The sequence below is a fragment of the Eubalaena glacialis genome, chromosome 12, assembly GCF_028564815.1.
Source record: "Eubalaena glacialis isolate mEubGla1 chromosome 12, mEubGla1.1.hap2.+ XY, whole genome shotgun sequence".
In the NCBI taxonomy this organism is placed as follows: Eukaryota; Metazoa; Chordata; class Mammalia; order Artiodactyla; family Balaenidae; genus Eubalaena; species Eubalaena glacialis.
The window spans coordinates 16,920,483-16,946,818 of record NC_083727.1 but is presented as its reverse complement, the minus strand read 5'-3'; the positions used below and the strand labels follow the sequence as shown (position 1 = coordinate 16,946,818).

Sequence of the window (26,336 nt, the reverse complement as noted above, 5' to 3'; positions counted from 1 at the left end):
AGATCATCCTACCTCCTGCAAGAAGGGCTTCCTCTTTGCAGGAGGAAGAGGGAAAGATAACCTGAGCCCACCGCCAACCTCCTGGCCTCTGAGGTTAAAGGACCAAGGAGTTCTCCTCTGAGCTACTCCTTATTTGGCTTTGCTGTGTAAAAACATGCTTTTCTTTCATTTAAGATTTGTGCAAAATTATAGGGCATCTAGTTGTTCACGAGTGACTCAAGAATTCAGATCAGAGTAGGGTCAATACTCTGCCAGTTACCGCTGACAAGCATTTCCCAAAGAAGTCTTTTACTAACCAGCTGTGTTTGTAGAACTGCAGTGTAAAGGTTTTCTGCTCTATCATCTCAGGCAGTTAGGTTGACAGTGAAAGATTAAAAGCTACTGCCTGGCATATCCTCTGCATTATAAATTCTGTTTGATTCTTGCCTCTTTTTTTAAACTTCAATTCTGTCTCATTCTCAGATGTGCTGTGATTTAACTTCTTCCTTTAGATCCATTCCGTTACATAGTTCTTTTTCTTTCTTTCTTTTTTTTAGTATTTTAAATTCATTCCTGGCTTGTTATAATATACTGTTTTCCTACCTAGAACTTTAAAAAATATTCTCTCAGGTATTTTAATGCTTTTTTAAAAAATTATTTTTAATGCTTTTCCACCTGTTAGAACTTTCTTTTAATTTTTCAGCCCATCACATAAAAGGTAGAAAATTCATATCCCCGTAAACCCTCTTTAGTCTCCAGAGTTGTTTTGCTAACCGACCCCTTCCTCCCATTTTAACAGGTTATATATAGATTGAAAAGCAGTGGGAATGATAAGGAGATTGTAGCTTAGTGATAAGTAGCAGAATTTTTGGTGTCAGACAGACTTGGATTTGAATCCTGGCTCCAACTTTTTCTAGTGGTGAGACCGTAAGCAATCTATGTAGCCTTTCTGTGCCTCAGTTTCTTAACCTGTAAACGCTGGATAATAATACTGAACTCACGGAGTCGTTTGAAGATGAAATGACGGTATGTGTATAAAGAGCATCTCGATACAGTGCATAGCCTGGGAACCACTCAGAAAATGATAGTTTGTTTGGTGTTGTTACATCCTAGATGTTGTAGTAGTAAAACTGTTAACTCCACATGACACCACGGTAATGAAGGCACAGATCTGCTCCAGAAAGGCTGAATTCATTGCCTTAGTGCTAATTCTGTTTTCAGTGAACTGTATATTTCTTAACTCCAAAAATATTTTTCTAAAGAGGGTACTTCGTTGCATAAACAATTATGGGTATGTCTTCTATGTAGGCACCTGGGCTTGGCTTTCTGGGGGAGAAATAAAACCTGACCACAACCCTCAAGGAGGTTTCAAGCTGGTTCAAAGCCAGCACTCAAACTCAGCTATAATGTAACATAAACAGATCATGTCCTGGAAAATTCTCACAGTGCTGTGGGAAGTTAAAGAAGGCAATGTCATCTCTACCCAGAGATGTTCGAAACCAAACCCATTTCCCCTCACTTCTGGAGCCAGATTGCTTCCTCCTGCAGTGTTCCCCGTCTCCACCAATGGGTGCCACCACATGTTCAGATCCCAGCCAGGACTCTGAGAAGGAAGCTCTGTTGACCACACCCTCTCCTTCCCTTCTGCTGCCAGCTGCCACAAGGCTCAGCAGATTCTCCCTCCTTAAGGTACCCAGATCTCTCCATTTATTTTCACTTCCATGCACTTCATTCCGTGGTTCTGAAACTGTTAAGCCTTAGACTCTCCTGGCGGGCTTGTTAAAACGCGGATTGATGGGCCCCACCTCCAGAGTTTCTCCTAATTCCGTAGGTGCGGAATGAGGCCTGAGGACCTGCGTTCTTGTTGGACACATGTCCAGTTGATGCTGGTGCTGCGGGTGTGGGACCCCCACTGAGAAGTGACGCGTTCATGACCTCATCATTTCCTGTTGGGATTACTGCCGTCTTCCCAGCTAAGCTTTCTGCCTCTCTAATCCTCACCCTCTTCTTCACATTCTCCACCTGACCTTAGATCTGAGAGAAAAAAAATCCTTTCTGGCTGTGGACTGCCCAGAGGATAAATGTCAAAATCCTTCATGTGACCTGCAAGACCCTCAATTACCCAGCTCGTACCTTCCTCTCTAGTTATCTGCTGCCTTGCTGATCCCATGCCTGACCTCCTGGCAGTTTTAATATCCATGTCATTTTTGTGTTTTGTCCTTTGCATCCACTGTTCACTCTGTCTGCCATGCTGCGAGTCCCTTTCTTCACTTGTTAACTCCTGTGGGTCCTTGCAAACCACTTAGAAACACCTCCGTGGGGAAACATCACCTCTCCATCTGCAAGCAGGGACAGGTGCCTCACCTCCGTGCCTTGTACCCCATGGTGATTATCACATGATGGCCCCTGCCTGCTCGTCCACTTCTCCCCCGAGACTCTGAGCTTCCTGAAAGCAAGAACCTAATCTTTTATCTCTATAGCCACAACCCGGAGTGGCACATTGCCTGACAGAGTTGGAAATCAATGGATGGTGAACGAAAGGAGACATCCAGGAAGGCTACTGGGAGGAGGCGAGCATTTTAGCCAGATGTAAGAGTGATTAGGATTTGGACATGCAGAGAGAAGAGGAAGAACATTCTATAAGAAGAATCTTGAGCCTGAGCTTGGACATCAGTCTTGGACATGGTGTGAGGAAGGAATATGGAGGAGTCTAGTTTGGCTGGCCACAGGATGTGGGGTCTTGAGAGCCAGCTGAGGGAGATAGTAAAGACAGAATTAACATGACTCAGCAAGGGATTGAATATGGGAGTTCAGGAAAGACCCAGATCAAATGTGAGGATATGGAGAGTACCATTAACTGGAAAAGGAGTGAAGATGGGCGAAGATCAAGAGTGTGGTTTTGGCCAGGGTAGATTTGGGAACATCATTAGGACACATTCCACTGTCTTGTCTTTATGTGTCTTCCCACTGATTTTATTCAGGTTTTGATGTCCAGGGCTTAGTAAGCACCCAATAAATGCTGAATGAATGAATGCAGTGGAATTAAAATAAAGGCCAGCAGTGGTCCTTCATGAGCCAAGGAAAAGGAGACTTAGTTTCTTTGATAATTTTAGGTAGTGCCGTTGCCACCCATGCAGATAAGAGTCAAACGAGAGAAAAGGCAGGCTGCTGGCAGCAATGGGAAGACCAAGAGGGAACTCAGGTGATGACCAGCAGGGGCTCAGGAGACAGTCGCTTGTCACTAGACATGGGGAAAGTTAGCGTTTGTGAAGACCATCATGTGACACCGTGAACCTGATGTCTTATGGTACTTCACGTGGGTTTTCCTATTTGGTGTGCGGGTCAAATGCATGAGAGCTGAGATGTACTCCCTGACTTCCCTGTACTAATGCAATAAATGCGAGCATTAGTAACCTTTATTCTTTGTTTAAAGATCCGTCTCGAATGAGTTATGCCTTGTCACTGCTAATCCATTTTTCCTCGTGAAATAGACAGCTTTATGACTATTATGACACCGTTCTCATAATCTAACCACTACTGTTCTTCCATTAAATTTAACACATTGACATGTGTTTAGAGAATGTAATATAATGTTGAATATGTGAAAGAAACGGGTTTTCTTCTGACCTGTTTTTCCAGTCTTGTGCAATGCTAGGGTGCTTTCTCATATTATTCTTATGTGTGCAGAGAAATATCTGAAGAAAAATCATCTAAAGATTAAAGCATTAAATGGTCTTTATATTAAACATCCACAGTTATGCTTCTAAGCAGACATCCTCAGAGATCAGTTACCTTTGGTTGTGCTTTCAAATTGTTACCTTTGGTTGTGGCTGTGCTTCCGAAACGGTGATTCTACTGGCAGATCAACAAAAATCAAAATTTACAGTATGAAGGAAGCCAAAAGTTTTATTACCGAAAACAAGCGCTGGGGCATGCAGGGGGGATGTAGAGGATAAACAGTAGATAAAAAGGCAGGATTCAATTTCCTTTTACGCTCAAGCGTGGGGACAGGCAGACCATTATTTACCCGTGCCTGCCACTGACGAACAGAAGCATTGGTTACGAACTGCAAGTCATTTACTTTTAAAATTCAATTTCATTTCTTCTAACAGTCGTTGTGAGCACGAACATCTGATGAAAGGGTTTAGGCAACGACGTCCTCATGTAACGATCTGTAAGTCATGCACTAGTTGGGATTAATTCATTTAAGAAATATTTATTGGGCATTTCCGTGGATGTCAGCCCTGAGCTGGACAGCAGGGAACAAGGCAGACCAGGTTTCCTCTCATGCTTGAGACGAACCTGGAGTTCCAGACTGATTTTTTTATTGTTATTGCTATTATAGTTTACACATGAATGACCGTTTTCGTTTCCAGTTTTCAACTTGAACTATTTTATAAAATGTGAAGTGCTGCCCTTCTGATGTCTATCCAAAGTAGCAATTTTCAACGTGCTTCTTAAAAATTCCAGTGTGTCAGCTTTGATGGGGCAAATTAGAAAATCTAAGGAAAGTGGAATTCAGGAAGTCAGGGAGTCATAAGAATGCTTGGAATTTCTAACAGATTTTACTAAACATTTTCTGTATCATGACATGTTCCAGAAGACCGTAACTGTTAGTTTATACAAATTAAAACTACTTTTTGCCTTGCTGATAACTGCAAATAAATAATTCAGATGACCACCCACCAAAAAACCGAGACTTTGTGTGTGTGTTTGGGGCGGGACGGTGGGGGGTGGGGTGGAGGAGAGGATTGTGTGTTTCCTATGAAATACTTGCTTTGTAAATTTTATAATCAAAGAGAAAAATAATGAGGTATTGCCTCATTTTATTCCCACTTTTCAATTCTGCAGAACTAGTTTCAAATACTTCTGTATTTCCCAGTAAGATCATTATAGAAATGTAAAATAATAACCTTTGTCTTGATTTGACTTTAAAGGAGGGGATTAAAGGCATTTTCTTATTTGCATTTCGGTGCAGCAACAGGCTGACTTCTCCAGCTAAAATTACTTAACCTGTCACTTTGTTTTCATGGTGGCAATCAACTAAATTAAATACAGGACTATACATTGGGATAGCTGTGTTTTATTTAGTAAGAAGCCTTATGTAAAGTTCATAAATGTTGCACAAAACACAGCTGTTTGGCCCTGGTCCAAGAGGTAATGAGGATAAAAAGAGTAGGGGAGATAACCTTTAGCTTAATATAGCTTGGTAAATTAGACCCTATATATGCTAATTTTGTACTTTTTTTAATAGATGGAACTGATTAAAAATATAAGTACTGCCGAACAGCCCTATTTATTCACTCGACATGTTCATTTCCTCAACTTCTCAAGGTAAGATATTTTCCAGTTTAATGGTTCTTTCGTTTCTTTTCAGTGCTTAGTCTCCTTCTAACAAACAATTACTTTAAAATCTACCTTCATTTCCTAGGTAGTGTAATTGCCCTTCAAAAGGCATTTTTAATCCATTTATTTTTGCTGTAGAGGGATCAAAATTTGAAATATTTGGACAGAAGTTCATTTCTTTCTAGAATATTAATCTTAAATCTTGTGGAAACTTGAAATTATTTTTAATGAGAAGCCGTTTGACCCGATAGTTCTCTCTTAAAAAAAAAAAAAAAAAAAATTAGGTTTTGTATTGAAACAAAATAGGCAAGAGATGGATATTTTGGCAGACATATTTCATTGCACATTTTTATACAATTTGAACTCGCACAGGGCTCTGGCAGTAACTTAGTGGTGGAATTATGTGTATTTTATAGGGTCCAAAACGTTAGGACCAGCCTCTCTACCTTTTTAATACTCCATTTGATTACTCTAAGCCTTGCGTGTTTGATGCTGGTGGGTATTCTAGAAATCTGCTTTTTTCTTCAGCTGCAGGGACCTTTTGATAATAATGCAAATCTTCGAATTTATGTGTTTAGACCCTTGACCTGTCAAGTTGCTAACTGCAAGTTCTGGGCAAGTTCCTCTCTTCCCCCGGAATCCATTAGCACAGGTTGCCTTGTCACTGTGCTAGGAGTTCTCAGATTCCTCCTCGCAGGCTGGCCTGTCTGAGCTCACAGTTGGTTTGGGCTGACAGAGCACTGGGTCCAGGGGCAGATCTGCTGACCAGCCCGGGACCCTGGGCCTCCCTCATCAGCCATCTGACCGGCACTTCCCTCACTGCTTTTCCGGTGGGGATAACGGGACCTCATAGGCCCACAGGAGAGTCCTGCTAGCTGTGCTGGCCTAATGGCCCCGAGGGCCGGGCCACCAGGGAGGCCTGAGTTTGCACTGGGCAGGCACTTTGGCTGCCCTGCCCCAGGATGCCTAACAGTCTGCCGGGGTGGGAGAAGGTTTTAGCCTTCAAAGCACTTTCCTGCTGTGCAGCAGGCCCTGTGCAAATGAAGTGCAAAGAGAATGAGATTCAGCAAAGCAAGTTATTAAACAGCAAAGAGGAGTTGCTGCCTTATCTTTGAAAGCAAGTTTCCTCTGAAGTTTCCCCAGCCTGTCTGATACCCAGAGTCCCCTCGGGTGGTGAACAGGTGAGGAGGACACCTGCGGATTATCCTCAGTGGCCCAGGGCTACAGCGTCCAGGAGAGCTGAGTGGGTCTCCAACTACATTTCTAAAGTGGCTTGTCACTGGACTGTTTGGGGTACGTGCCCTGCCTCTCACTTCCGGTGGGCCAAGAACATATAATTAGACATAATTAGATAACGAGGACTGGGTAGCTATTTCGGGCCTTGTGTTTTATGACTTGTAGACGGCAGAGCACGGACCCTCTGACCCCTTGCTTCTCTCATGCGCTTCCTTCCCTCCTTCTTCCTGCGTCACCCCTGACGTCCTCAAGCCTCATTCATTTCTTCTTCTTCTTTTTTTTAAACTTTTTATTGGAGTATAGTTGATTTACAATGTTGTGTTAGTTTCAGGTGTACAGCAAAGTGAATCAGTTATACATATACATACATCCACTCTTTTTTAGATTCTTTTCCCATATAGGTCATTACAGAGTATTGAGTTGAGTTCCCCATGCTATACAGTAGGACCTTATTAGTTATCTGTTTTTTTGTTTTTTTTTTAGAAGGTATTCTTTTTTTTTTAAATGTTTCTTGGCTATTGGATTTCTACTTCTTTTTTTAAAAAATTAATTTATTTATTTATGTTTGGCTGTGTTGGGTCTTCATTTCTGTGTGAGGGCTTTCTCTAGTTGTGGCAAGCGGGGGCCACTCTTCATCGCGGTGTGCGGGCCTCTCACTATCGCGGCCTCTCTTGTTGCGGAGCACAGGCTCCAGATGCACAGGCTCAGTACTTGTGGCTCACGGGCCTAGTTGCTCCGCGGCATGTGGGATCTTCCCAGACCATGTCCCCTGCATTAGCAGGCAGATTCTCAACCACTGCGCCACCAGGGAAGCCCCCCGTTATCTGTTTAATATATAGTAGTGTTTATATGTCAATCCCAATCTCCCAATTTGTCCCTCCCCCTGCCCCTTACTCCCTGGGAACCATAAGTTTGTCAAACCTCATTCATTTACTCCTCTTGCTTCAAGGACAAATCTTTACAACCAAAACAAATTGCAACACAACTAATTTTAATCAGGATAGTATAGCACTCTAGTGACAAGCCAACACCAATATCTTAATTGGATCAGCAGAGCTGGGCACAGCCTGGTGGCCATATTTTATCATGGCCTACACTACCGAGAGTTTAATCTTGATTGATTTAGTTCTGAAAGAAAAAAAAATGATAAACACCTTTTAGAAGACACTGCATTTCAGGAAGCAGTGTCAGCCTGGCTGTCAGGACCTCTGGGTGTCAGACCTTCCTGCTGACCATAGGCTCGGCGAACAGTTTAACCTTTTGAGGGGAGAGGGTCTCCGTTTTCCCATCTATAAAATAGGGACAGTTCCTGCCCACCCCTGGTTTGTAGGGATGCTCGAAACACGTGAAGGAAAGCCTTTCAAGTTCTTGGAGAGAAGGATATTATGTGTACTCCAAGTGGCATTTAAAAGGCATTTCTGTAGAAGCCTCAGTCTGCGCCCCCAGTTTGGCTCCTGTCCCAGTGCAGCCTGGCAGTGTCTCTAATGTAACGGCTTGAGGACAGGGCCCTGCTCTCGCTGGTTTCTCCTCCCTCGATTCCATTTTGTTCAGTTAAATACATACATATTGACGACCCTCCATCGCTGGACCCTGCGCTAGGACTGGGGCTTCGGCAGTGAACAAGAAATGCTGTCCATGCCTTCAGGGAACTGTAAGTTCTTCGTCCATTAAGGAAGAAGCAGCAACGAAACATGATGAGCTTTAGGAGAAAGACTCAGTGGGTGTCCCCTAGGGGAAGTGGGAGGGCAGGACCCTCCCTCCTGGAGCAGGAGCCATTGCTGCTGGGCTGTGAGGGATGGGTCAGCTTTAGACAAACGAAGGGGAAGGGCACTGGCGGCCCAGGAACCAGCCTGAGCAAAAACTGAACAAAGAGAAGGATGGAAAGGAATCCCGGAAATGGGAGCACAGCAGGAATGGTACGGTAGTGAAGAGTTTTAAGCAGGAAAAAGTAGACACTGGCCTGATCAGCTCGAAAAAACTCACGCTGACTATGGGTTCAATCTCATTTTCTCTTCCCATCCCACATGCACAAGGCCCGGGGCCTCAGCTACGAGACCTCCATAAGCATAAACAGAGGGACACGTTGAATTTTAATACATTACAAGACTATTACTCTCATTGAACATGGGAATTTAAGCCATCAGCTTTTCTTTTTCGAGGGAATAGCTTTATTTAAAGAAAATTTCTTGGGTATAAATGGCAAGCTGTGGGCATACAAGGAAAGCCCCCAAATACACAATTAATAGAGAAAAACAACTATGTTGGGACTTGTTTAGAGGGATTTCACAATACTTTTAAAACTGAGTTCTGTAGTTTGAATTATAAGGCATAGAGATAATTAAGCTGCTCTTAAGACACCTACCCTGATCTTTGCTGACACGCATTGTTTCACAATAATGAGGTTATTAAGAGAAGAATTGGCGCTGCAACCTAGTATTCTGTATTCATGCTTTATGTCTAAGTTTCCTTACATTCTTGACATGCAGCAAAACACTTGCTGGGAAGTGGAATGTAAGAATGAAAGTCTAACCTCCTTCCCAACACCTTCTTTTGTACATTTAGGTTCCGAACTCTTGAAGTGTACGGCATTATACCAAAATGAATCGCCCCTTATTTCTTTTTCTCCATTAAGTATGACATTCTTGTCTGGAATTTAGGTACTCTGAGTGATGTAAAATTCTTTCCTGTGAGTTTTTGGTGATTCAATAAGTTTCATTTATTCATAACCTAGGCATCTTGTCCTGTCCCATTTTTTCTCTTTTTCTTTTAGACCTAGAAGGAAAAATTTCACCATATCCATTTTTATTAATTCAACCATAGAAAGCAATACTATCAGACCAAAATAGTGCTTTTGTAGTTGCCTCGGGGAAGGCTTCCTGCCAGAGGAGATAAACACTACGAGGTCAGCAGAAACCTCAGATCAATTTGGGTTCGTGAGGTTTTCCACTGCTCTTTCACATGGTTTTTGAGCTACCTGAAAGTTCAGGCCAGACAAGTGTTTTTCACCTGGTCCACCTGGAGAAGTGAGTCAAAATTACCTCGGCCTAAAAGGTGCTACTCTTTGTTGTGATGTTTAAGTAGGATGTTTAATATTTTTGTACTCTGGTTTCATGTGTCTGTTCCCAGTTGTTGAAGTCACCTAAAGAATTAGAATTTTTGACAAAGTTCAGCTTCCCAACATCATCTCTTTAAGTATGTCTTAGATCATCAAGACTGTGACAGACAGTTCAATTTGTCTTCCCCCCTCCTGCCCCGTTTTGTTTTCTAAGATTATTTTTTGGCGGGGGTGGGGGGAAGTAATTTTTTTCCTATCTACAATTCCCCTCAACCCCCAACTTGGGTCTTGCAGGGAAAACACTGTGAAGGTATGTGTCAGAGCGCAATGCTATGAAAATAGCCCAAGCGAATTATGAGATATCAATACACTAACTGATCTCAAACTACCACTACTCTTAACCTTTTTCCGTGTCTCTTCCTTTCTCACCCATGACCCCCTTACCCTTCTTTGTGTCCATTTCTCTTTCCTTATTTGTCTCTGATGGTGGCTCCAATGTCAAAACTAACTTGCAAAAGCAAAACATTTAAAAATCAATCAATCGCTGCAGAAGTAAGTAGGGTGTGATGTGCAAGGACACGATGTGAGTTTTGGACACTTTCTTTCTTCCCTTGAAGGGAGGTCTTAGTTACTGATGTGAACAAAGTCTGCCCTCTGATGGCATCATTTAACAAAACAAATCCGATCTCGCTAATTCCATAATTCAAACGGGTTTCCACATCTTACTTCTAAATGTTGACTTTGTTTTCATTCTCATTAGCAAAGTCATCCATTTTAATTGTGTCCTGCAAATCTTTTGTAATAGTGACAGACGCCTCAAGCTCTGAAGAGAGCGTCAAAATAAAACTGATATTAGCGTTTATTGAATGCTATCTTTACCTGCTTAGACAGAGCCCAGAAGTTTGATTTTCAGAATGAGAGTCTTCTCTCAGTTTATCCTGTGAAGACATGGCTGGACTCATCTTCCGAAAATGGCGCTCTCCGCCTCCCTTTTCTCTTTTCCCTCCACAGCAAGTGGACTCTGCCGCCCCATGAGCCCACACCCGGCAGGGGGTAGTATCATCTGGACTTGCCCTGAGCCCATCTCCCTGCACACCACGAAGGGCTTCCTCCTTGTCCTCTATTTGCTTCCATCAAGTCATCTTCCTCTCCCAGCAGGAACCTTACCTCCAGTGTCCCAGCTGCCCCACCCTCACTCAGCAGAAGCTCCCGCCTCTCTTCCCTCAGGACACTCAGGGAGCAGAGAGGAGCTCAGACTCTGCTTGCGTTTCGTGATGGGAGGCTCTGTCCTGGGCACCAAGGACCAAAGTGTCCACTGAATAAGGTTGTGAGGACGGAGGGCGGCCCTTCCACCCCGTTGCAGCAAATGACCATTAACTAACCATCTTCCCCCTCCTCCGCCTGCAGGCAGCCCCTCATGCTGCCCCCCAAACAACTATATCCTTTTCCACGGTGGCCTTTCCCTCTCTTCAAAGTGTCTCCTTCCTCACTGACAGGGGTCAAAGCACGGGCCACTAGCCTTGGGACACTCTTCCTTTTTTGATGTGGGTGGCAGCACAGGAATCACCTCTACTTTTAGGCCAGAGGTGAAAAATACGGATATACTTTCAGTAGAATGGAAATTGCCAGGGGTAAGGAGGAAGGAGGGGAACGGGATTTATTGTTTAATGGGCACAGAATTTCAGTTGGGGATGATGAGAAGATTGTGGAGTTGGATGGTGGTGATGGTGGCACAACAGTGTGAATGTACTTGATGGCACTGAACTGTACCCTTAAAAATGGCGGAAAAGGTAAATTTTATGTTATGTGTATTTTAGCACAAGTAAAAATTATATATGTGTATACTTTCAAAAGCTGTTTGCACTCATAGAAAACTCTACTGTAGTAGGAGGATAAAATAGTCTTAACTCTCTAGAATAATTTTTTTTTCACTTTCATGCTTTATTGAAAGTAAAATATGAATCAAAGACAGGTATTGGTAAGCAGGTTATGTCTCTAAAGAATTACTTTTAGTTCAGAGCAGAATGTTGTCCCATCTCCTGTGACACAAATCCTTTGCGGACCAATGCATCTGGCATGAAACTCAAGCAAGGAAATGTAACAGAACTTTATTCCCTCCCGTGCCTATAAATCTCATATGTAAACATGATTTACTGATACTGCTACTAAACTTTTTCAGTCTTTACTTGCCCATTTCCCCCCCACCCCCCTTAAATATAAAATTTGAAACATTTCCTTCAAGTCTGATGGCCTTCAGTGCAATCTGCTATATTTGACATAAGGCATTTGGGGACAGTCACTTTTGAATGGTTTTCTGCCTTGCAGAGGAGTCATGTATATAGTTTTGGCCTTAAGTCTTGGTATTTAATACATGCAGTAACGGCCCAGGAAGAATATCATCAGCAATCTGATGAAAGTGTACCTAAAATTCTTTCCCAAGTGCTTTGTGTAGCTACTGGGAGGTGACTAGTGTTGATTGAAGGGTTGATCCATGGAGGTAGCTGTGTGGGGCGAATGGTGAAGAAAATCCTCAGAATGAGACATTCAGGAATGCACGGAAGAAGTGAGAACAATGCAGTTATTATTTCTAGAGAATTATGTCCTGCTTTGGATCTTCATCTTCTCATCAAAAAACCAAAAACAGAATACGGTAAATTTGCCGAGGGTCAGAAGGAGACCCACAGGGGTAATTAAAGAGTTGGTAAATATGACCTCTGAACAGATATCAGTGAAATTGGAAATACCTGCTATCTTAGGATGCCTGGAAAGAGCTCGAAATACGCAGTGGTTGTTGTGGTGACCAAGGACAAAGAGGGGGTCATCAACTGTGGTCAGCTCAGGTTTTTTAAAAACTTGATAAAGATGAAATTAGAGCTATAGATTATAAAATTAAGGGAAATGAATCTCAAGACCAATGCTAAAGGGATTTCAAAAAGAAACACACGCAAGAAAACGTTAAAGGAGCTGGGAAGGCTAAAAGTTGTAAAAGCATCTGAAGAGGAGCTGATCTCTTGTGTCGAGTGGATCAAACCAAAGGAAATGTGCACAAAAGGAAGATTAGGAATTTCGGTCCAGCGTAACAAGGCCGCCTCGACTGATGGGCTTCACAGGGAGGCTGTGGAATCTCCTCTCAAGGGTTTTAAAAAATACGGCAGAGTGTCGTGCTTCCTGGGAAGGCGGGGGAGGGGCGGGGGGAACAGTCAGTTCAGGTGACCCAGAGACCTTCCAAGGGTGACCTGGACTTCTGACCAGAATTTTAAAATTACTGAGAGAAGACAAACTGATCCTGAGAGAGGATGGGATGAGGCTGGGACATTTGTTTCCCTTCGCAAGCCCAGGGACACATGGGTGGTGTTTGGCCCCTTTTGTGTAACTGACATGTCACCCCAGATTTTGCCAGTTTGGGGAGGAGCTGTGTGTCCTAGAAAAAGGATGAGGGTTGGTGGTCTGAAACCATTATTACTGTCATTTTCTGGAAAAGGAAAGATATGTAGCAGATACCTCTCTCACAGTTAGAAATTTCTAGAGAGGCTATTACAGTATCTGATACCATTTGACAATAAATTCCTACATTGTCTAAAACTTCTTCTGGAAATCTTGCATTGGGTCACAATGTGCAGACAGGAGCAGGTCACCCCGGCTCGACAAGCCTTGTCATTCTTCTCATCTATAGCCTTCAGTGGAAGGTGGCTGGGACCAGGCTGAGAACATCTGGTAGTGGGCAGCCGTGCGTGGACCCACAGCACCGGGCGCTTCTGCTAATTAGCGGTAATAGTCATTCTTCACATGACCGTGGAAACACAGTTGAGGTTTTTAATAGCATGTTGCAATTTGAGGGTTGAATTGCATTCACATCTGGTATGCAGGCTTTGTCTTTCTAATCCCTAACCCTATTACTTTAGTTGCTGTTTAGCATAGATATGAAACCCAATTTAATTCAAAAGAGGAAGATACATCCAGGATGATGGTGGTTAGCGGTGGTTGGAACAGCTGACTTCCGGCACTAGTTAGTTGTTCGCCCAGCTGCGTGAACGTCACCTTGTGTACATCTGGGATCTGACAAGAGTCGCGCTGGCGTGGCTGACCCTGCTCCTGAGTGGTGTGTTTTCCAATGTGGTGTATTCGAGGAGTCCAGAATCGCATTCACGCATCCTGGCGCCTGAAATCACACCATCGGAGAGTCATTCCTTCTTGTGCCTTTGGATTCTTCTCTCTGAAGATTCTCTTTTAAAACGCAAAGACCTGGAGGGACTTCCCTGGCAGGCCAGTGGTTAAGACTTCGCCTTCCAATGCAGGAGGTGTGGGTTTAATCCCTGGTCGGGGAGCTAAGATCCCACATGCCTCGTGGCCAAAAGCCCAAAACATAAAACAGAAGCAATATTGTAACAAATTCAATAAAGACTTAAAAAATTGTCCACATTAAAAAAAACAAAAAAACCTGGGGAAAGCATTCTATGTATCAATACGCAAAAAACAATTGGTGGCTCGTTACGTCTACTTTCCTTTACCACTGAGCCCTGTGATAGTGGCGGAAACTTGCAAACTCAGAAACATCCATCCATGGTGTCTTCTAAGACCACGCCTTCATTGGTTGAGCACCTACTGTCTGCCACACACTGTCTAAAGGACATTGTTCCTGGCTTCTGGAGGCCCATAGTCTGATGGGAGGGGCAGACGTGTACACACGGTGTGGAGAGAGCATTTGAGCCAGAGGAGGGAGGGATCGACATGAGGATGGGAGTCAACTGCGGAAGTATGTGACGGTGATTCTCGGCTGGGTCTTGAAAGGTGAACAGTCTGCCAGCTGGAGAGGTGGGAGCAGCATCGTGTCAGTTTGTTTTCTCTGAGCTCTTTCTGACCCCTGACAGAATGTCTAGGCATCCTCATCGGAAGGTCACGGGGTGAGAGAAGCCTGTGGGTCCCTCAGGAGGTCCCCAGAGCAAGACCTCTGCCCAGAGCCTGGAGAGTTCTCCCAGGCCCTTCAGGGTCACTGCTTTCAGGCAGTTCAAAGAGAAAGGGGAGGAATCCGTAAGACAAATTCAGCCAACCTAATCCTTTTGCCTGGCGAAGGCCTCGCTCTTGGGCCAGAATTCAGTGCATTTGTCTAGTGCCTTTGTGGAAGGAATTAAAATGGCACACTTAGATATTTGCTTTATTTTTATCTAAAACCCCTTGCCATCATTTGAGGATAATTATATTGATTTTTGTTGTGTTCATGTTATCCCTTACACTGTTACTTTTCTCAGCTTTGGCATCTCCTTTCCATGGTTCAGAGCACAGATTCTGGAGTCACACTGCCTGGGTTCATATCCGGGCTCAGCCACAAGTTACGAGCTCCCTGCCTCCGCTTCCCCCGTGTAAATGGGGATAATTATGATTTCTATTCCACTGAGGTGTTGGGAGGGTTCAGTGAGTCGGTTACAAAGTATTTACAGCAAGGTGAACAGGGAGCGTTTAATAAATGTTGGCTGTTAGTATCCACTTCCTGCAGAGCCCCTTATCTGAGACTGTTTGAATTAGAATGTAGAATAAGTACCATTTCACCCAATGAGGCATTCGGAATTTACCAGGCAGTCGAAACATTCATTCCATGCGGGCCAGTGGGAATACAACACCCAGTTCAGCGTGGCCCCGCCCTCAGCAACCTGCGGCCTCCTGAGAAAACGAGACCGCATCTATACCTTCACGTTGACAAATACCGCAGTTTGCACAGCCCTCACCGCCTCTCAGCAGGTACCTGGACGGGCACCTCGCGCAGGATAGTAAGTGCCCCTCAGGAAACACTGCTTGCTGGTTAGATCGTTCACTGGCACCTGAGCAGACAGGGTCTTCTGAGGATGATATATTAACCTAGAGGGGAGCCAGTATCTGAGTGGGCTTGATTTTCCTCCCGAAGTGATGGCTTGTAACCAACTCCATGTTTGCGTGCGTCACAGGTTTGGAGGAGACCAGCCTGTCTACATCAACATCATTAGAGACCCTGTCAACCGGTTTTTATCTAACTATTTTTTCCGTCGATTTGGAGACTGGAGAGGAGAACAGAATCACATGATCCGTACCCCCAGCATGAGGCAGGAGGAGCGCTACCTGGTAAGTCCTGTCGCCTCGAAGAGGTGGCCCCTCCCCTCCCCATGGCCACCCTATCCACGAGCTCCACGTGATGAGGGCACGTCCTCAGGGAGCAAGTGTTTGCTGGTGAGAAATTAATTTTCCTGATGACCCAGATCTTAACGCACGTTTTCTCAAATGACTTTCTAATCTTGTTTTCCTCAGTTTGTCTTTAGTGCTCGGTTTTAGGTCCCAGAGAAGAAATAGTCTTTCCCAGGGAATCCTGACCAGCACTATTGTTGTTTTGGCGTGTTTGGGGATTTCTCTGGAAAGGTCACAAAGTACTTACTCATACTTCATGCCGTTCAATTCCCGTGACAGTCCCATGACGGAGGGGTATTTTCAGATGAGAACCCTGAGATTCCAAAAGGATGTGAGCACAACCATGACTGACGGTTTCCAGGTCCTCTGACTCCAAGTCCAAGGTCCTTTCCACCATAGCACAACAGAATCAGGCATCTTGGCAAAATCAGTTTGCTTTTCTGGACCTTGTTTTGGGACCCTCAGCTTCATAGGGATGTTCATTTTGATCCCAGTAATTGTTTCCACAGCTTGGAGTTGGTAACAGATGAAAATAGTGCATCTTGCAGCCAGCACCAGAATAAAAGGTGCGTTTCCCACTAGTTTGTGACCTAGATGGAGAAACACTTGCTGAGTGGCTTAGAGCCTCAGCCGCTAAGGTGTTAAAGAGGCTGAAATGCTGGTCTCTGTGTCTGAGAGAGCCCGTCAGACACAGAGAGACCGTCCCAGGCTGTCAGGCACAGCGGAAAGAGAAGGATGTATGGAGGGCTCTGTGCAGATCTGCTTCCACGGCTGGCATGTAACACAGAGCCCATGCCCACCGCTGGTGTGTGCACAGCAGCATCCTCGAGCTAAAGAAAAGTATCGTTACTCACAGTTCCAGCACAACGCCAGAACTTCTCTTTCCTCATTTGATTTTAAAAAGCATGATAAAAGTATGTGTTTGGAGGATGGAGCATTTTTCGATAATGTCATTTCATGTCTTAAAATTCACAATTAGAGTTGAGAAAACTGAGATGCACAGAAGTTCATTATCGTATCCGGTGCTACGCAACTAGTTATAGGTGGGCCAACACTAGAAACCAAGGCTTTTCACTCACCATTCAGCATTTGTTCAACTACCTAATGCTTCAGTGAAATACTCTGATGGTATATTTTTAAAGTGGCTTTTACTTCTTTTTCTTTTTCACTTTTGATGGCAAAAACCCTGATCTTTTTCTTTAAACTGCATGTTATGACTATGGCTCTGTATTTTTTTATTCAGTGAGAAGTACATATTCAGAGTATAGAACCACTTACTAGAGGAATAGTGTCTTTATAGTTTTTATTGGACCTGATTAGCATTATATGTTTTTTTGAAAACATATAGCATCTTCCATGTAATCAAAATATACTACGAAGTTTCTGGCTCAATCCGATACTACAAAAGTTAGAACCGAGTGTAGCAGAAGATGTTGAAAAACCAAAGATATGAAAACAAGTTTTATGAATCCTACTCTTCAAATATTAATGTAGGTAATAAGTAAATTCATAGTCTACCAGAAGGTGAAAAGTGATTCGGGAAAGTGGAGGGGCAGTCCCAGGGATCCATCATGCAGCGGGGGAGATGAGGGACAGGCTGCCATGCGATGTTAATAAGCAGGTCAGGGAAGGCATTGGATCTGGCATATAAGCAACAATTAGAATGAGAAGTGGAATTGGTCACTCGGTCGGTTGGGAGAATGCAGCTCCAAGTGGAGGGGGCAGCTGGACCAAAGGCCTGGAGTGGGCACTTGTGTGCTCATTCAGAAATCAGCAGGGAGAACAGAGTGGCTGGTATAGAGTGAGGGGTGGGGAGAGGGAAGTGGCAGGAGGTAAATTCGGAGAGGTAAGTCTTGGAGACCACAGATCATATAAGGCCCTGTGAGGCACTGCAGTAACTTTGAGTTGGGAAGTAACATGAATAACTGCAAATCGTTCACACCCTTTTTTATTGAAGTATAGTTGATTTACAATGTTGTGTTAATTTCTGCTGTACAGCAAAGTGACTCATTTATACATATTTATACATTCTTTTTTTTTTGTATCCTTTTCCATCGTGGTTTATCATAGGATACTGAATGTAGTTCTCTGTGTTATATGGTAGGACCTTGTTGTTTATCCATTCCATATAGAATAGCTTACATCTGCTAACCCCAATCTCCCACTACATCCCTCCCCTAAACCCCTCCCCCTTGGCAACCACCAGTCTGTTCTCTATGTCCGTGAGTCTGTTTGTTTCGTAGATACATTCATTTGTGTCATATTTTAGATTCCACATATAAGTGATATCATGTGGTATTTGTCTTTCTCTGTCTGACTTACTTCACTTAGTATGATAATCTCTAGTTGCATCCATGTTGCTGCAAATGACATTATTACATTCCTTTTTATGGCTGAGTAGTATTACATTGTATATATGTACCACAATTTCTTTATCCATTCATATGTCGATGGACATTTGGCTTGTTTCCATGTCTTGGCTATTGTGAATAGTGCTGCTATGAACATAGGGGTGCATGTGTCTTTTTGGATTAGAGTTTTGTCTGGATATATGCCCAGGAGTGGGATTGCTGGATCATATGGTAATTCTATTTTTAGTTTTCTGAGGAACCTCCATACTGTTTTCCATAGTGGCTATACCAACTTACATTCCCACCAACAGTGTAGGAGGGTTCCCTTTTCTCCAAATCGTCTCCAGCATTTGTTATTTGTAGACTTTTTAATGATGGCCATTCTGACCAGTGTGAGGTTATACCTCGTAGTTTTGATTTGCATTTCCCTAATAATTAGCGATGTTGAGCATCTTTTCATGCACCTATTGGCCATTTGTACTTCTTCTTTGGAGAAATGTCTACTTAGGTCTTCTGCCCATTTTTTGATTGGGCTGTTTGCTTTGTTGTTGTTGAGTTGTATGAGGTGTTTTTATATTTTGGAAATTAAGCCCTTGCTGCAAATTGTACACACCTTAATCAGTGATTCTTTCTCCCGTATCTCCACTAAAAAGCGGAGCCCTCCTCCCAGCAGAGGATGTGGCATCTCATGAGCCTTCAAACATCCTCAGCAATTCTCCCCCTTCTTTCTGGGAGTCAGGACTCCTCCCTGCTGCTCTAGACCTATATCTGACACCTGGGTGCTTGTTCTGAAGTCTCACAAGCCTCCTCACACTCAAAGTTTCCAGGGGTTCTATTGAAAATGGGGTCTGTGGGATGGAGACCCCAAAGTTGTGCAGTGCACAACCTACACAGCTGTACATGGATGTCCCAATATTCTTCTTCAGTGCTCCCACCAGGTTCTGCGCTGGCTGGCCATGTCATTTCTCTGGGTGATATAATGTCTTCACATCTCTTCTGTCCTCCCGACAGCCTATAAGCTCTTTGAGGACAAGATAAGATCAGAGTTCCATCTATGTCCTTGGTACTCAGAAGAGGGGCTGAATTAGTAGAAGCCTCAATACACTCTACTTAATCAATAAAATAAACAACAACAAAAATATTAATACAGTTATAATGTAGTTAATATGGAGTTGGGGGAATCTTCTACGTTTTTCTACCCTGCCAAGTTTTTGCCATCCTGTAAATCATTCCACATAACATAGTCTTCACACAAACAATAAGTTGTAATCATTAGCGAGAGAAATTTTGTAAACATGAGAGAAAAAACTCATGGTTTAGTTTTTTTTTTTTGAAGCCCATAAAATGTTGAAAGTTGGTAATGGAGGCAACTCTTATATTTTTGAAGAGCCTTTATGCTGTGATATGAGAGATTCCGGGGAAATTTCCCTGCCTGGAATTCTACCCTTAGAGATTTGCAGGGGCCCCCGTTCCAAATGTAAAACACTGTGTCCTGGGAAGGGCCGGTGTCAGATGAGCTCAGCTCATTCCTTGGCAAGACCCCAGCAGGAGAGCACTGGGCTCCCCAAAGTAGCAGAGGGAGAAATCAGGGGAGCAGGAGTGGAGAGGGGCCCCAGGGACACGTGACTCCTTTATGAGCCAGCTCCAGCCTGACCCCGTTAGGAGGGCTGTTTTCTTGTTCAAAGGATGGTTTGTTTATTTGGAAGAAGACAGTCTACAGCCTTTTTTTTTAATAGCTGAAACTTTTCATTCCATCTCCTTGGTCCCATCAGACCCTTGAAATAAAACTGCCCCCTTTCAGAGCCTGTCCTCATTTTGGCAAGCCTGGGTGGTCAGTTGTTTCACTCAAAAGAGGGTGTTGTTTGTGTCTTGCTGGGGTGCAGGGCAGCTGTGAGGAGACCGGGTCCCCTCAGTGAGGCCCCGCCTGGGCGTGAGGGCCCAAAAGGGGATGCACGCAGGGTGACCCCGTGCCAGAGGGGGCAAGCAGGGCAGGCCACCCCCTCGGGGGACCTCGGGGCGAGGCCTCTCCCTGCTCGCTACACACACACAGAGTCACGGGGGGGTGGCCTGAAACGGGTCCACTGATGTCCCCACATGATTCCAGATCTCAGCGCTCCGAAGCCACTTGCTTTATCCGGTTGCCAAAAATCAGGCAGCTCTGCTCCTGGCCTTGAGCCTTGCAGAGCTGCTTAGCATACAGCTGAGAGAGGGCCGGGGCCTCTGGGGCTGAAATATTATCATCTCTGATGCCGGGTGGTTGGGAAGAAAATGGAAAAGGGCGCAGGGATCGTAGGATTCGCAGGGTCCCTGGAGGTCGGTCATGAGGAACCTCTCATTTCACAGATGTAGGAACAGGGCCTGGGTCTAGTGATGGGTTAGGGGTCCTGCCAGGCGTAGAGGCTGTCCTGACTCCACCGCTGTGTAGCTGGATCACTTGGACCTTATGTTTGACTTCCTGAATGGTAAAGGGAGAAGAGGACTGGGCCAAGTTCCATGCTTTTTGAGCAAAATCATTTTGTCTGACACATCTTTACAAAGACATAGCTGTTATAACAATTTTTTTCAAACAAACACCCAAGCATCTTATAGCTGTTTTCCATATTTTCTGGAAACAATTAGATTTTTCTAAGAGTTTCTGTTTCTTCCCAAACCAATCTTCACTTGTATTTTTCAGGAAATAATTTTACAATAAATTATTGCTAGAACGGATACAAATTCAACTTATAGCAGCCACGCTGTGAAAAGGCAATTCTCTTAGGCTCATTTCTCTTCGTCCAGAGCCAGAGTGCAGATGTAGCTGCGTCCTTTTTTGGTTTTCGACTCAGGAGGTGGGGTAGATCTGAGCCCAGGCACACTTTGACACGTTCCAGCACTTGAGACTCTTCTCCAGCTGGAGTTCAGGCTGCGTTATTTCCAGGGCAGGGAAATACCTGGCACCCAGAATGCAGTTCATGAGAATGAATGTCTGCCCATGAAGAGCAACTGTTGTGATTTACAAGCAAGGGGGGAAAATCTCATTCCTGCCGAAGCCACTCTCTTCTCCAGTCCCTGAGTTTCCAGTCAGCTGCCATTTCTACTCTGTCAGTTACACGTGTGTGATTTGTGCTTGCTGTTTGCCTAAAACCTGGCCTGAGAAAGTTTCATGGTAAAATATTCTGCAGAGACAGCACTTAGCACTTTCAAACTCCAAAAGATACCAAGTTGGGCTCCTTACCCAAACTTACGGCAACTTCACCAGAGCATCCTTCACTAGGTGACCCTCCATTTGAAGAGCAAGAAGAGAGAGGAGGGCATTTTCCCAGGGAGAAAACTGCCTCTGTGATACTGTTTATTCATCTTGGCTATAAAGCGTGGAAAGTAATGCATGTTTGAAAAAACAAGTGGTAATTTACAGCTTCTTAATTCATAAAGAATTCAGTGAATCATGTTGGGCCATTTGGATTCTGGAGAAGCCTGAACATTGGCCAGCGTCAGCAAAGATTTTCAGAAAGCTATGCATTTTAATCTGCTTGAAAGCTTTGGACTCTGAGCATCCTTTAGCTTTGGAAGTGTATGTATGAAATACTTGTTTCTGGAAATTTCCACTCTGTCCTGACTGGCTGAGGCTGTCCTGGGAATGAAAACTCAGGCTGTGCCTTCATCCCTAAAGCATCATTTTTCTTAAAGGAAGAAAACGAATAAGGGATTTGGATCATCTGCTTTTTACGTATTTCAGTAAATATCTGTGTTTTCCAAATCTTTGAAGGTAAGAAAGTTCTTTGTCTCCAACTAGTTCAAATTTGGCTTATGATTGCAGGCTGAGCTAACGGCCCAGGACATGGTGTACTTAGGTTGCGCTCTCGGCTGCCCTCGCTGCGTGACTCAGCCAGTGATTTAGCCTTTGCGAACCTTACTCTTCTCATCTGTACAATGGGAACATATTACCTTGCCTGTATCACAGGCTTCTTGAGAAAATAAATTGAACATTCTATACAGAGGTGCTTTGAAAGCTAAAACTTTACAAAACACGTTTCAGCATTGATGCTTTCATACCCCGGCTCTATCAGTGGCTCCACGAGACCATTTTTTTCTATAGACCCGGGGAGCTTCTCTCCTCTGGGGAGCCAGCAGGGGCTGCTGTTCTCTTGTGGCTCAGGCCACTCTGGGCCGTGTCCTGAACCGTCAGGTCCATGTGGCTTCTGCTGAGATCTCAGATGGCCCCACTAGACCCCTTCTCCTGGGAATCCGTTTCTAAGGAAACAGCTTCTCTTTGTGTTCCCAACAGCTGGAGACACGTTTTGATCCTAGCCTGCTGGCACCCATTTGTCCCGTGTTTATTTACTTGGAAACCTAAGCTGGTGTAGGCACGCGGTTGTAAAGTCACCGAAGCGGCACGTTCTGACCCCCGAGGGGTGGGGAGGAGAGGTGCACGGGGCCGGCAGGCTCTGACATGCTGTGAGCCGCACAGAGGACAAAGGAGCCCCCCCGGAGAGAGATGTCTTTGACATCCATTTGTCCTGAAGTATGTCGAAAGCAGGGGTCGCAGGTGTTTTTAGAACCAAAGACCAGTTCTGCAGTTTAGCAATACAGGGAGTATCGCTGGGAGCTTGGGACAGAGAAGTTGATGGGCATAGAAGGAGGAGAGGCACGAGGCGAATAGGAAACAACAAAGGGATTTTGGGGGAAAGGAGGGGTCATGAAAGAGCCGTGAGCTTGGAGCCTTTGCCAGGGGAGAACAGAATGCCACCAGCCACCACCTGAGATGTCACCGAATAACCGCACACACAGCCGAGTGTGTAGCTTGATGCGGTCAGCGGGCTGTCCCCATATTATCACATTCATCCCCAGGGCATCCTCTGGTGTAGGTATTAGCACCCCCCCTTCAACCCCCTTTTACAGTAAGACCCCTACATACGAACGAGTTCCATCCCAAGAGCGCATTCATAGCCCAATTTGTTCTTAAGTCCAACAAAGTTAGCCTAGGTACCCAACTAACACAATCGGTATATATATCAATAGTACTGTACTGTAATAGGTTTATAATACTTTTCACACAAATAATACATAAAAAACAAACACAAAAAATAAGGAAAACATTTTTAATCTTACAGTACAGTACCTTGAAAAGTACAGTAGTAGCAGCTATATCACCACTGCTTTTACGCTTGCTTCCAGACATCCTGGGCTTGAAATAAAGATCCTGTACCACTGTACTCTATACAGTACTGTACAGTAAAGTACAGAAAAGCACAACCACTTGTAGAGGATGCACGCACATGGCAATGTACACCAGACACGTGAACTAACTTACCTGATTGGACATGTGAACGCACGTTCGCATCTTTGAAAGTTCACAACTTGAAGGTTCGTACGTAGGGGACTTACTGTGTAGACTAGGAGGGCGACTCCGAGAGGCTAAGTGGATAAGACCAAACCTTGAACATGAGGAAGTATGTTAGGCTGCATGAGTTACAAGGAGTTCAGGTCCACTCAGGTTGCCTCAGGGGAAGAGAAAAGTAAGAGTTATCCTTAGGATGTATCTGGTAATGAGGACAGAAGTGCCACAACTTCCAGCAAAGACCAGGAGATGCCACGCAGAGCCAGGCCACATGGAAAGAGCAGAGCGCAGCTCAGCCTCCCTGTGGGAAAACTAGAAGTGCTTCAGAACGGGCGCCGGGTCCAGCGACCGGGTTATGTGGGCACCTGGTCAGCCCAGGGGTTCCCTTCTCCCTGTTCCCTGGTTCTTGACACACTTCAGCCGCTCGCTGTGCTCTCCCCTCTGCTCCCACGATGGATGCTTCCTGGTGTTTCTCTGTAGCTCACATTCAGGCTTCTAAGAGTGACTTATTCGTCCACTTGGTCACTCTGACCAGCCATAGGTCATGTTTGGCTGCCCCTGGGACGAGTCTCATCCGTGCTGTGGTCAAGGGCGTGGTCAGACAGATGGGACAGGATGGGGTCACCTCCAGGTATAGTGTTTGTGTTAATTTCCCATTACTGCTGTGGCAATTTACCACACACTTAGTGGGTTAAACTACCAACATTTCTAATCTTCCAGTTCTGTAGGTCAGCAGTCTGACACCAGTCCCACTGGGCTAGACTCAAGGTGTTGGCAAAGTTGATTTTTTTTTTTAAAGATTTTTTTTTTTTTATGTGGACCATTTTTTAAAGTCTTTATTGAATTTGTTACAATACTGCTTCTGTTTTTTTGTTTTGGGTTTTTGGCCGCGAGGCATATTGGAATCTTAGCTCCCCGACCAGGGATCGAACCTGCACCCCCTGCATTGGAAGGGGGATTCTTAACCCCTGGACCACCAGGGAAGTCTCCAAAGCTGATTCCTTTTTGAAGGCTTGAGGGGAAGACCCATTTCCCTGTTCATTTGGGTGGTTGAGACTGCACGTCCTGTGGTTGTAGACTGAGATCCCATTTTCTTGCTGGTGGTCAGATGTGTGCCGTTCTCATTCTCTAGAGGCATCTACGCTCCTTAAACTGTGAGTCCCTCTCTCCATCTTCCAGGTAACTGGTGGTGGGTTGAGTACCTCCTAAGCTTGACATTTCTCCCCCTTCTTCTTCTTTTTTTTTTTTAAATTTATTTATTTTATTTATTTATTTTTGGCTGTGTTGGGTCTTCGTAGCTGCACGCGGGCTTTCTCTAGTTGCGGTGAGCGGGGGCTACTCTTCATTGCAGTGCGCGAACTTCTCAATGCAGTTGAGGAGCACGGGCTCTAGGCACATGGGCTTCAGTAGTTGTGGCTTGCGGGGTCAGTAGCTGTGGCTCAGGGGCTCTAGAGCGCAGGCTCAGTAGCTGTGGCACACGGGCTTAGTTGCTCCGCGGCTTGTGGGATCTTCCTGGACCAGGGCTCGAATCCGTGTCCCCTGCATTAGCAGGCGGATTCTTAACCACTGCACCACCAGGGAAGCCCTCTCCTCCTCCTTCTTCCATCTCATTTCTCTAACCAGCTGAGAAGGGTTCTCCACTTTTAAAGCTTTCTGTGAATCGACTGGGCCCACCCAGATAATCTAGAATCATCTCCCCATCTCAAGGACTGTAAGCTTAATCACATCTGCAGAATCCTTTTTGCTGGATAAGGTCCCATATTCACAAGTCCCAGGGATTAGGGTGTAGACGTCTTTGGGGTCTATTATCCTGCCACCACAGTGTCACCTAGGACTGCGGGGACTGAGGGGGCTGTGGAGGGGTTGCGAGCATGACAGGCATTTTGAAACTTGGCTTGTCCCAGCCACCGGTGGGGAGCCCACGTCTGCTTTCCACTGTGGCATGCTGCCATGCAGTGGCACCAAACTATGGCTTTCCTGTCTCTGGTCTGCAAAACCAAGGGGCCAGTCATACATTTTATTTTTACTCCTATGGGTGACTTATTCATCCATCCATCTACTCATTCATCATTCATTTATTCATTCAATAAATATTGATTTAGTATTCTGTGTGACAAGCACAATAATAAGAACTGGAAATAAAATGCTGAGCAAAAATAGACCCCGTGTCTGTCCTCACAGAGCTCAGAGTCCTGAGAGGGAAACAGGTATTAATCCCAAAACCACACAGATTCATGTGAAATAGTAACTGCATCACATTTTACAACACAGAGAGATGTGCCACTGTCCAGGCATAGAATGGGGTAGTTAGCAAGCCTAGAAGTCAGACAAGTGATGGTTGAACTAAGATGTGAAGGGAAAGAGGAGAAGGAAGAATATCCAGACATTGGGAACAGCACGTGTAAAGGTCCTGTGGCAGAAGGGAGCAAAGTGAGCATGGGGGAAGAACCAGGGAGGCTGGAGTGGGGTGAGCTGAGGGAGGAAGGAAGAGCTGAATCCCATAGTGTGGGCAGGCAGGGGTCGGGCCCCACAGAACCTCCCAGGGCTTGTTCAAGAGGACTGGGGAGACACTAAGGGATTTAAAGCAGGGCTGGGGATGGGGGAGCATGTTTTCATGGGATCCTAAAACTTACATTTTGGAAAAAAAATTCCTTTGGCTTCAATATACAGAGCAGAAAAGGGCTCCAGTTAATCTGAGGCTACTGCAGTGATCAAACGGGGAGATAAACAATCAAGGAGCAGGTGTTTATGGAGCGAGGACCATGTGTGAGGAGCAGCTCTGGGGGCAGGGGTGGTGATGGGGGAGCATTTACAGTGGGGGGGGGCACCTCACTGTCCTTCCAGTTGCTAACTGCCTGGCTGGCAACAGAATAGCCAAACTTGAGGAGTTGTCATTGGTTGG

General features: G+C 44.8%; 1 protein-coding gene across 1 annotated transcript in view; it reads left to right on the top strand.

Annotated features, from left to right (window-relative positions):
- Positions 1-26,336, top strand: part of UST (uronyl 2-sulfotransferase) — a 303,766-nt gene that overhangs the window by 184,328 nt on the left and 93,102 nt on the right. The window contains exons 4-5 of the mRNA XM_061206883.1: positions 5,234-5,313; positions 15,553-15,706. Coding sequence (XP_061062866.1) covers positions 5,234-5,313; positions 15,553-15,706 — 234 coding nt within the window. The remainder of the gene's footprint in view (positions 1-5,233; positions 5,314-15,552; positions 15,707-26,336) is intronic.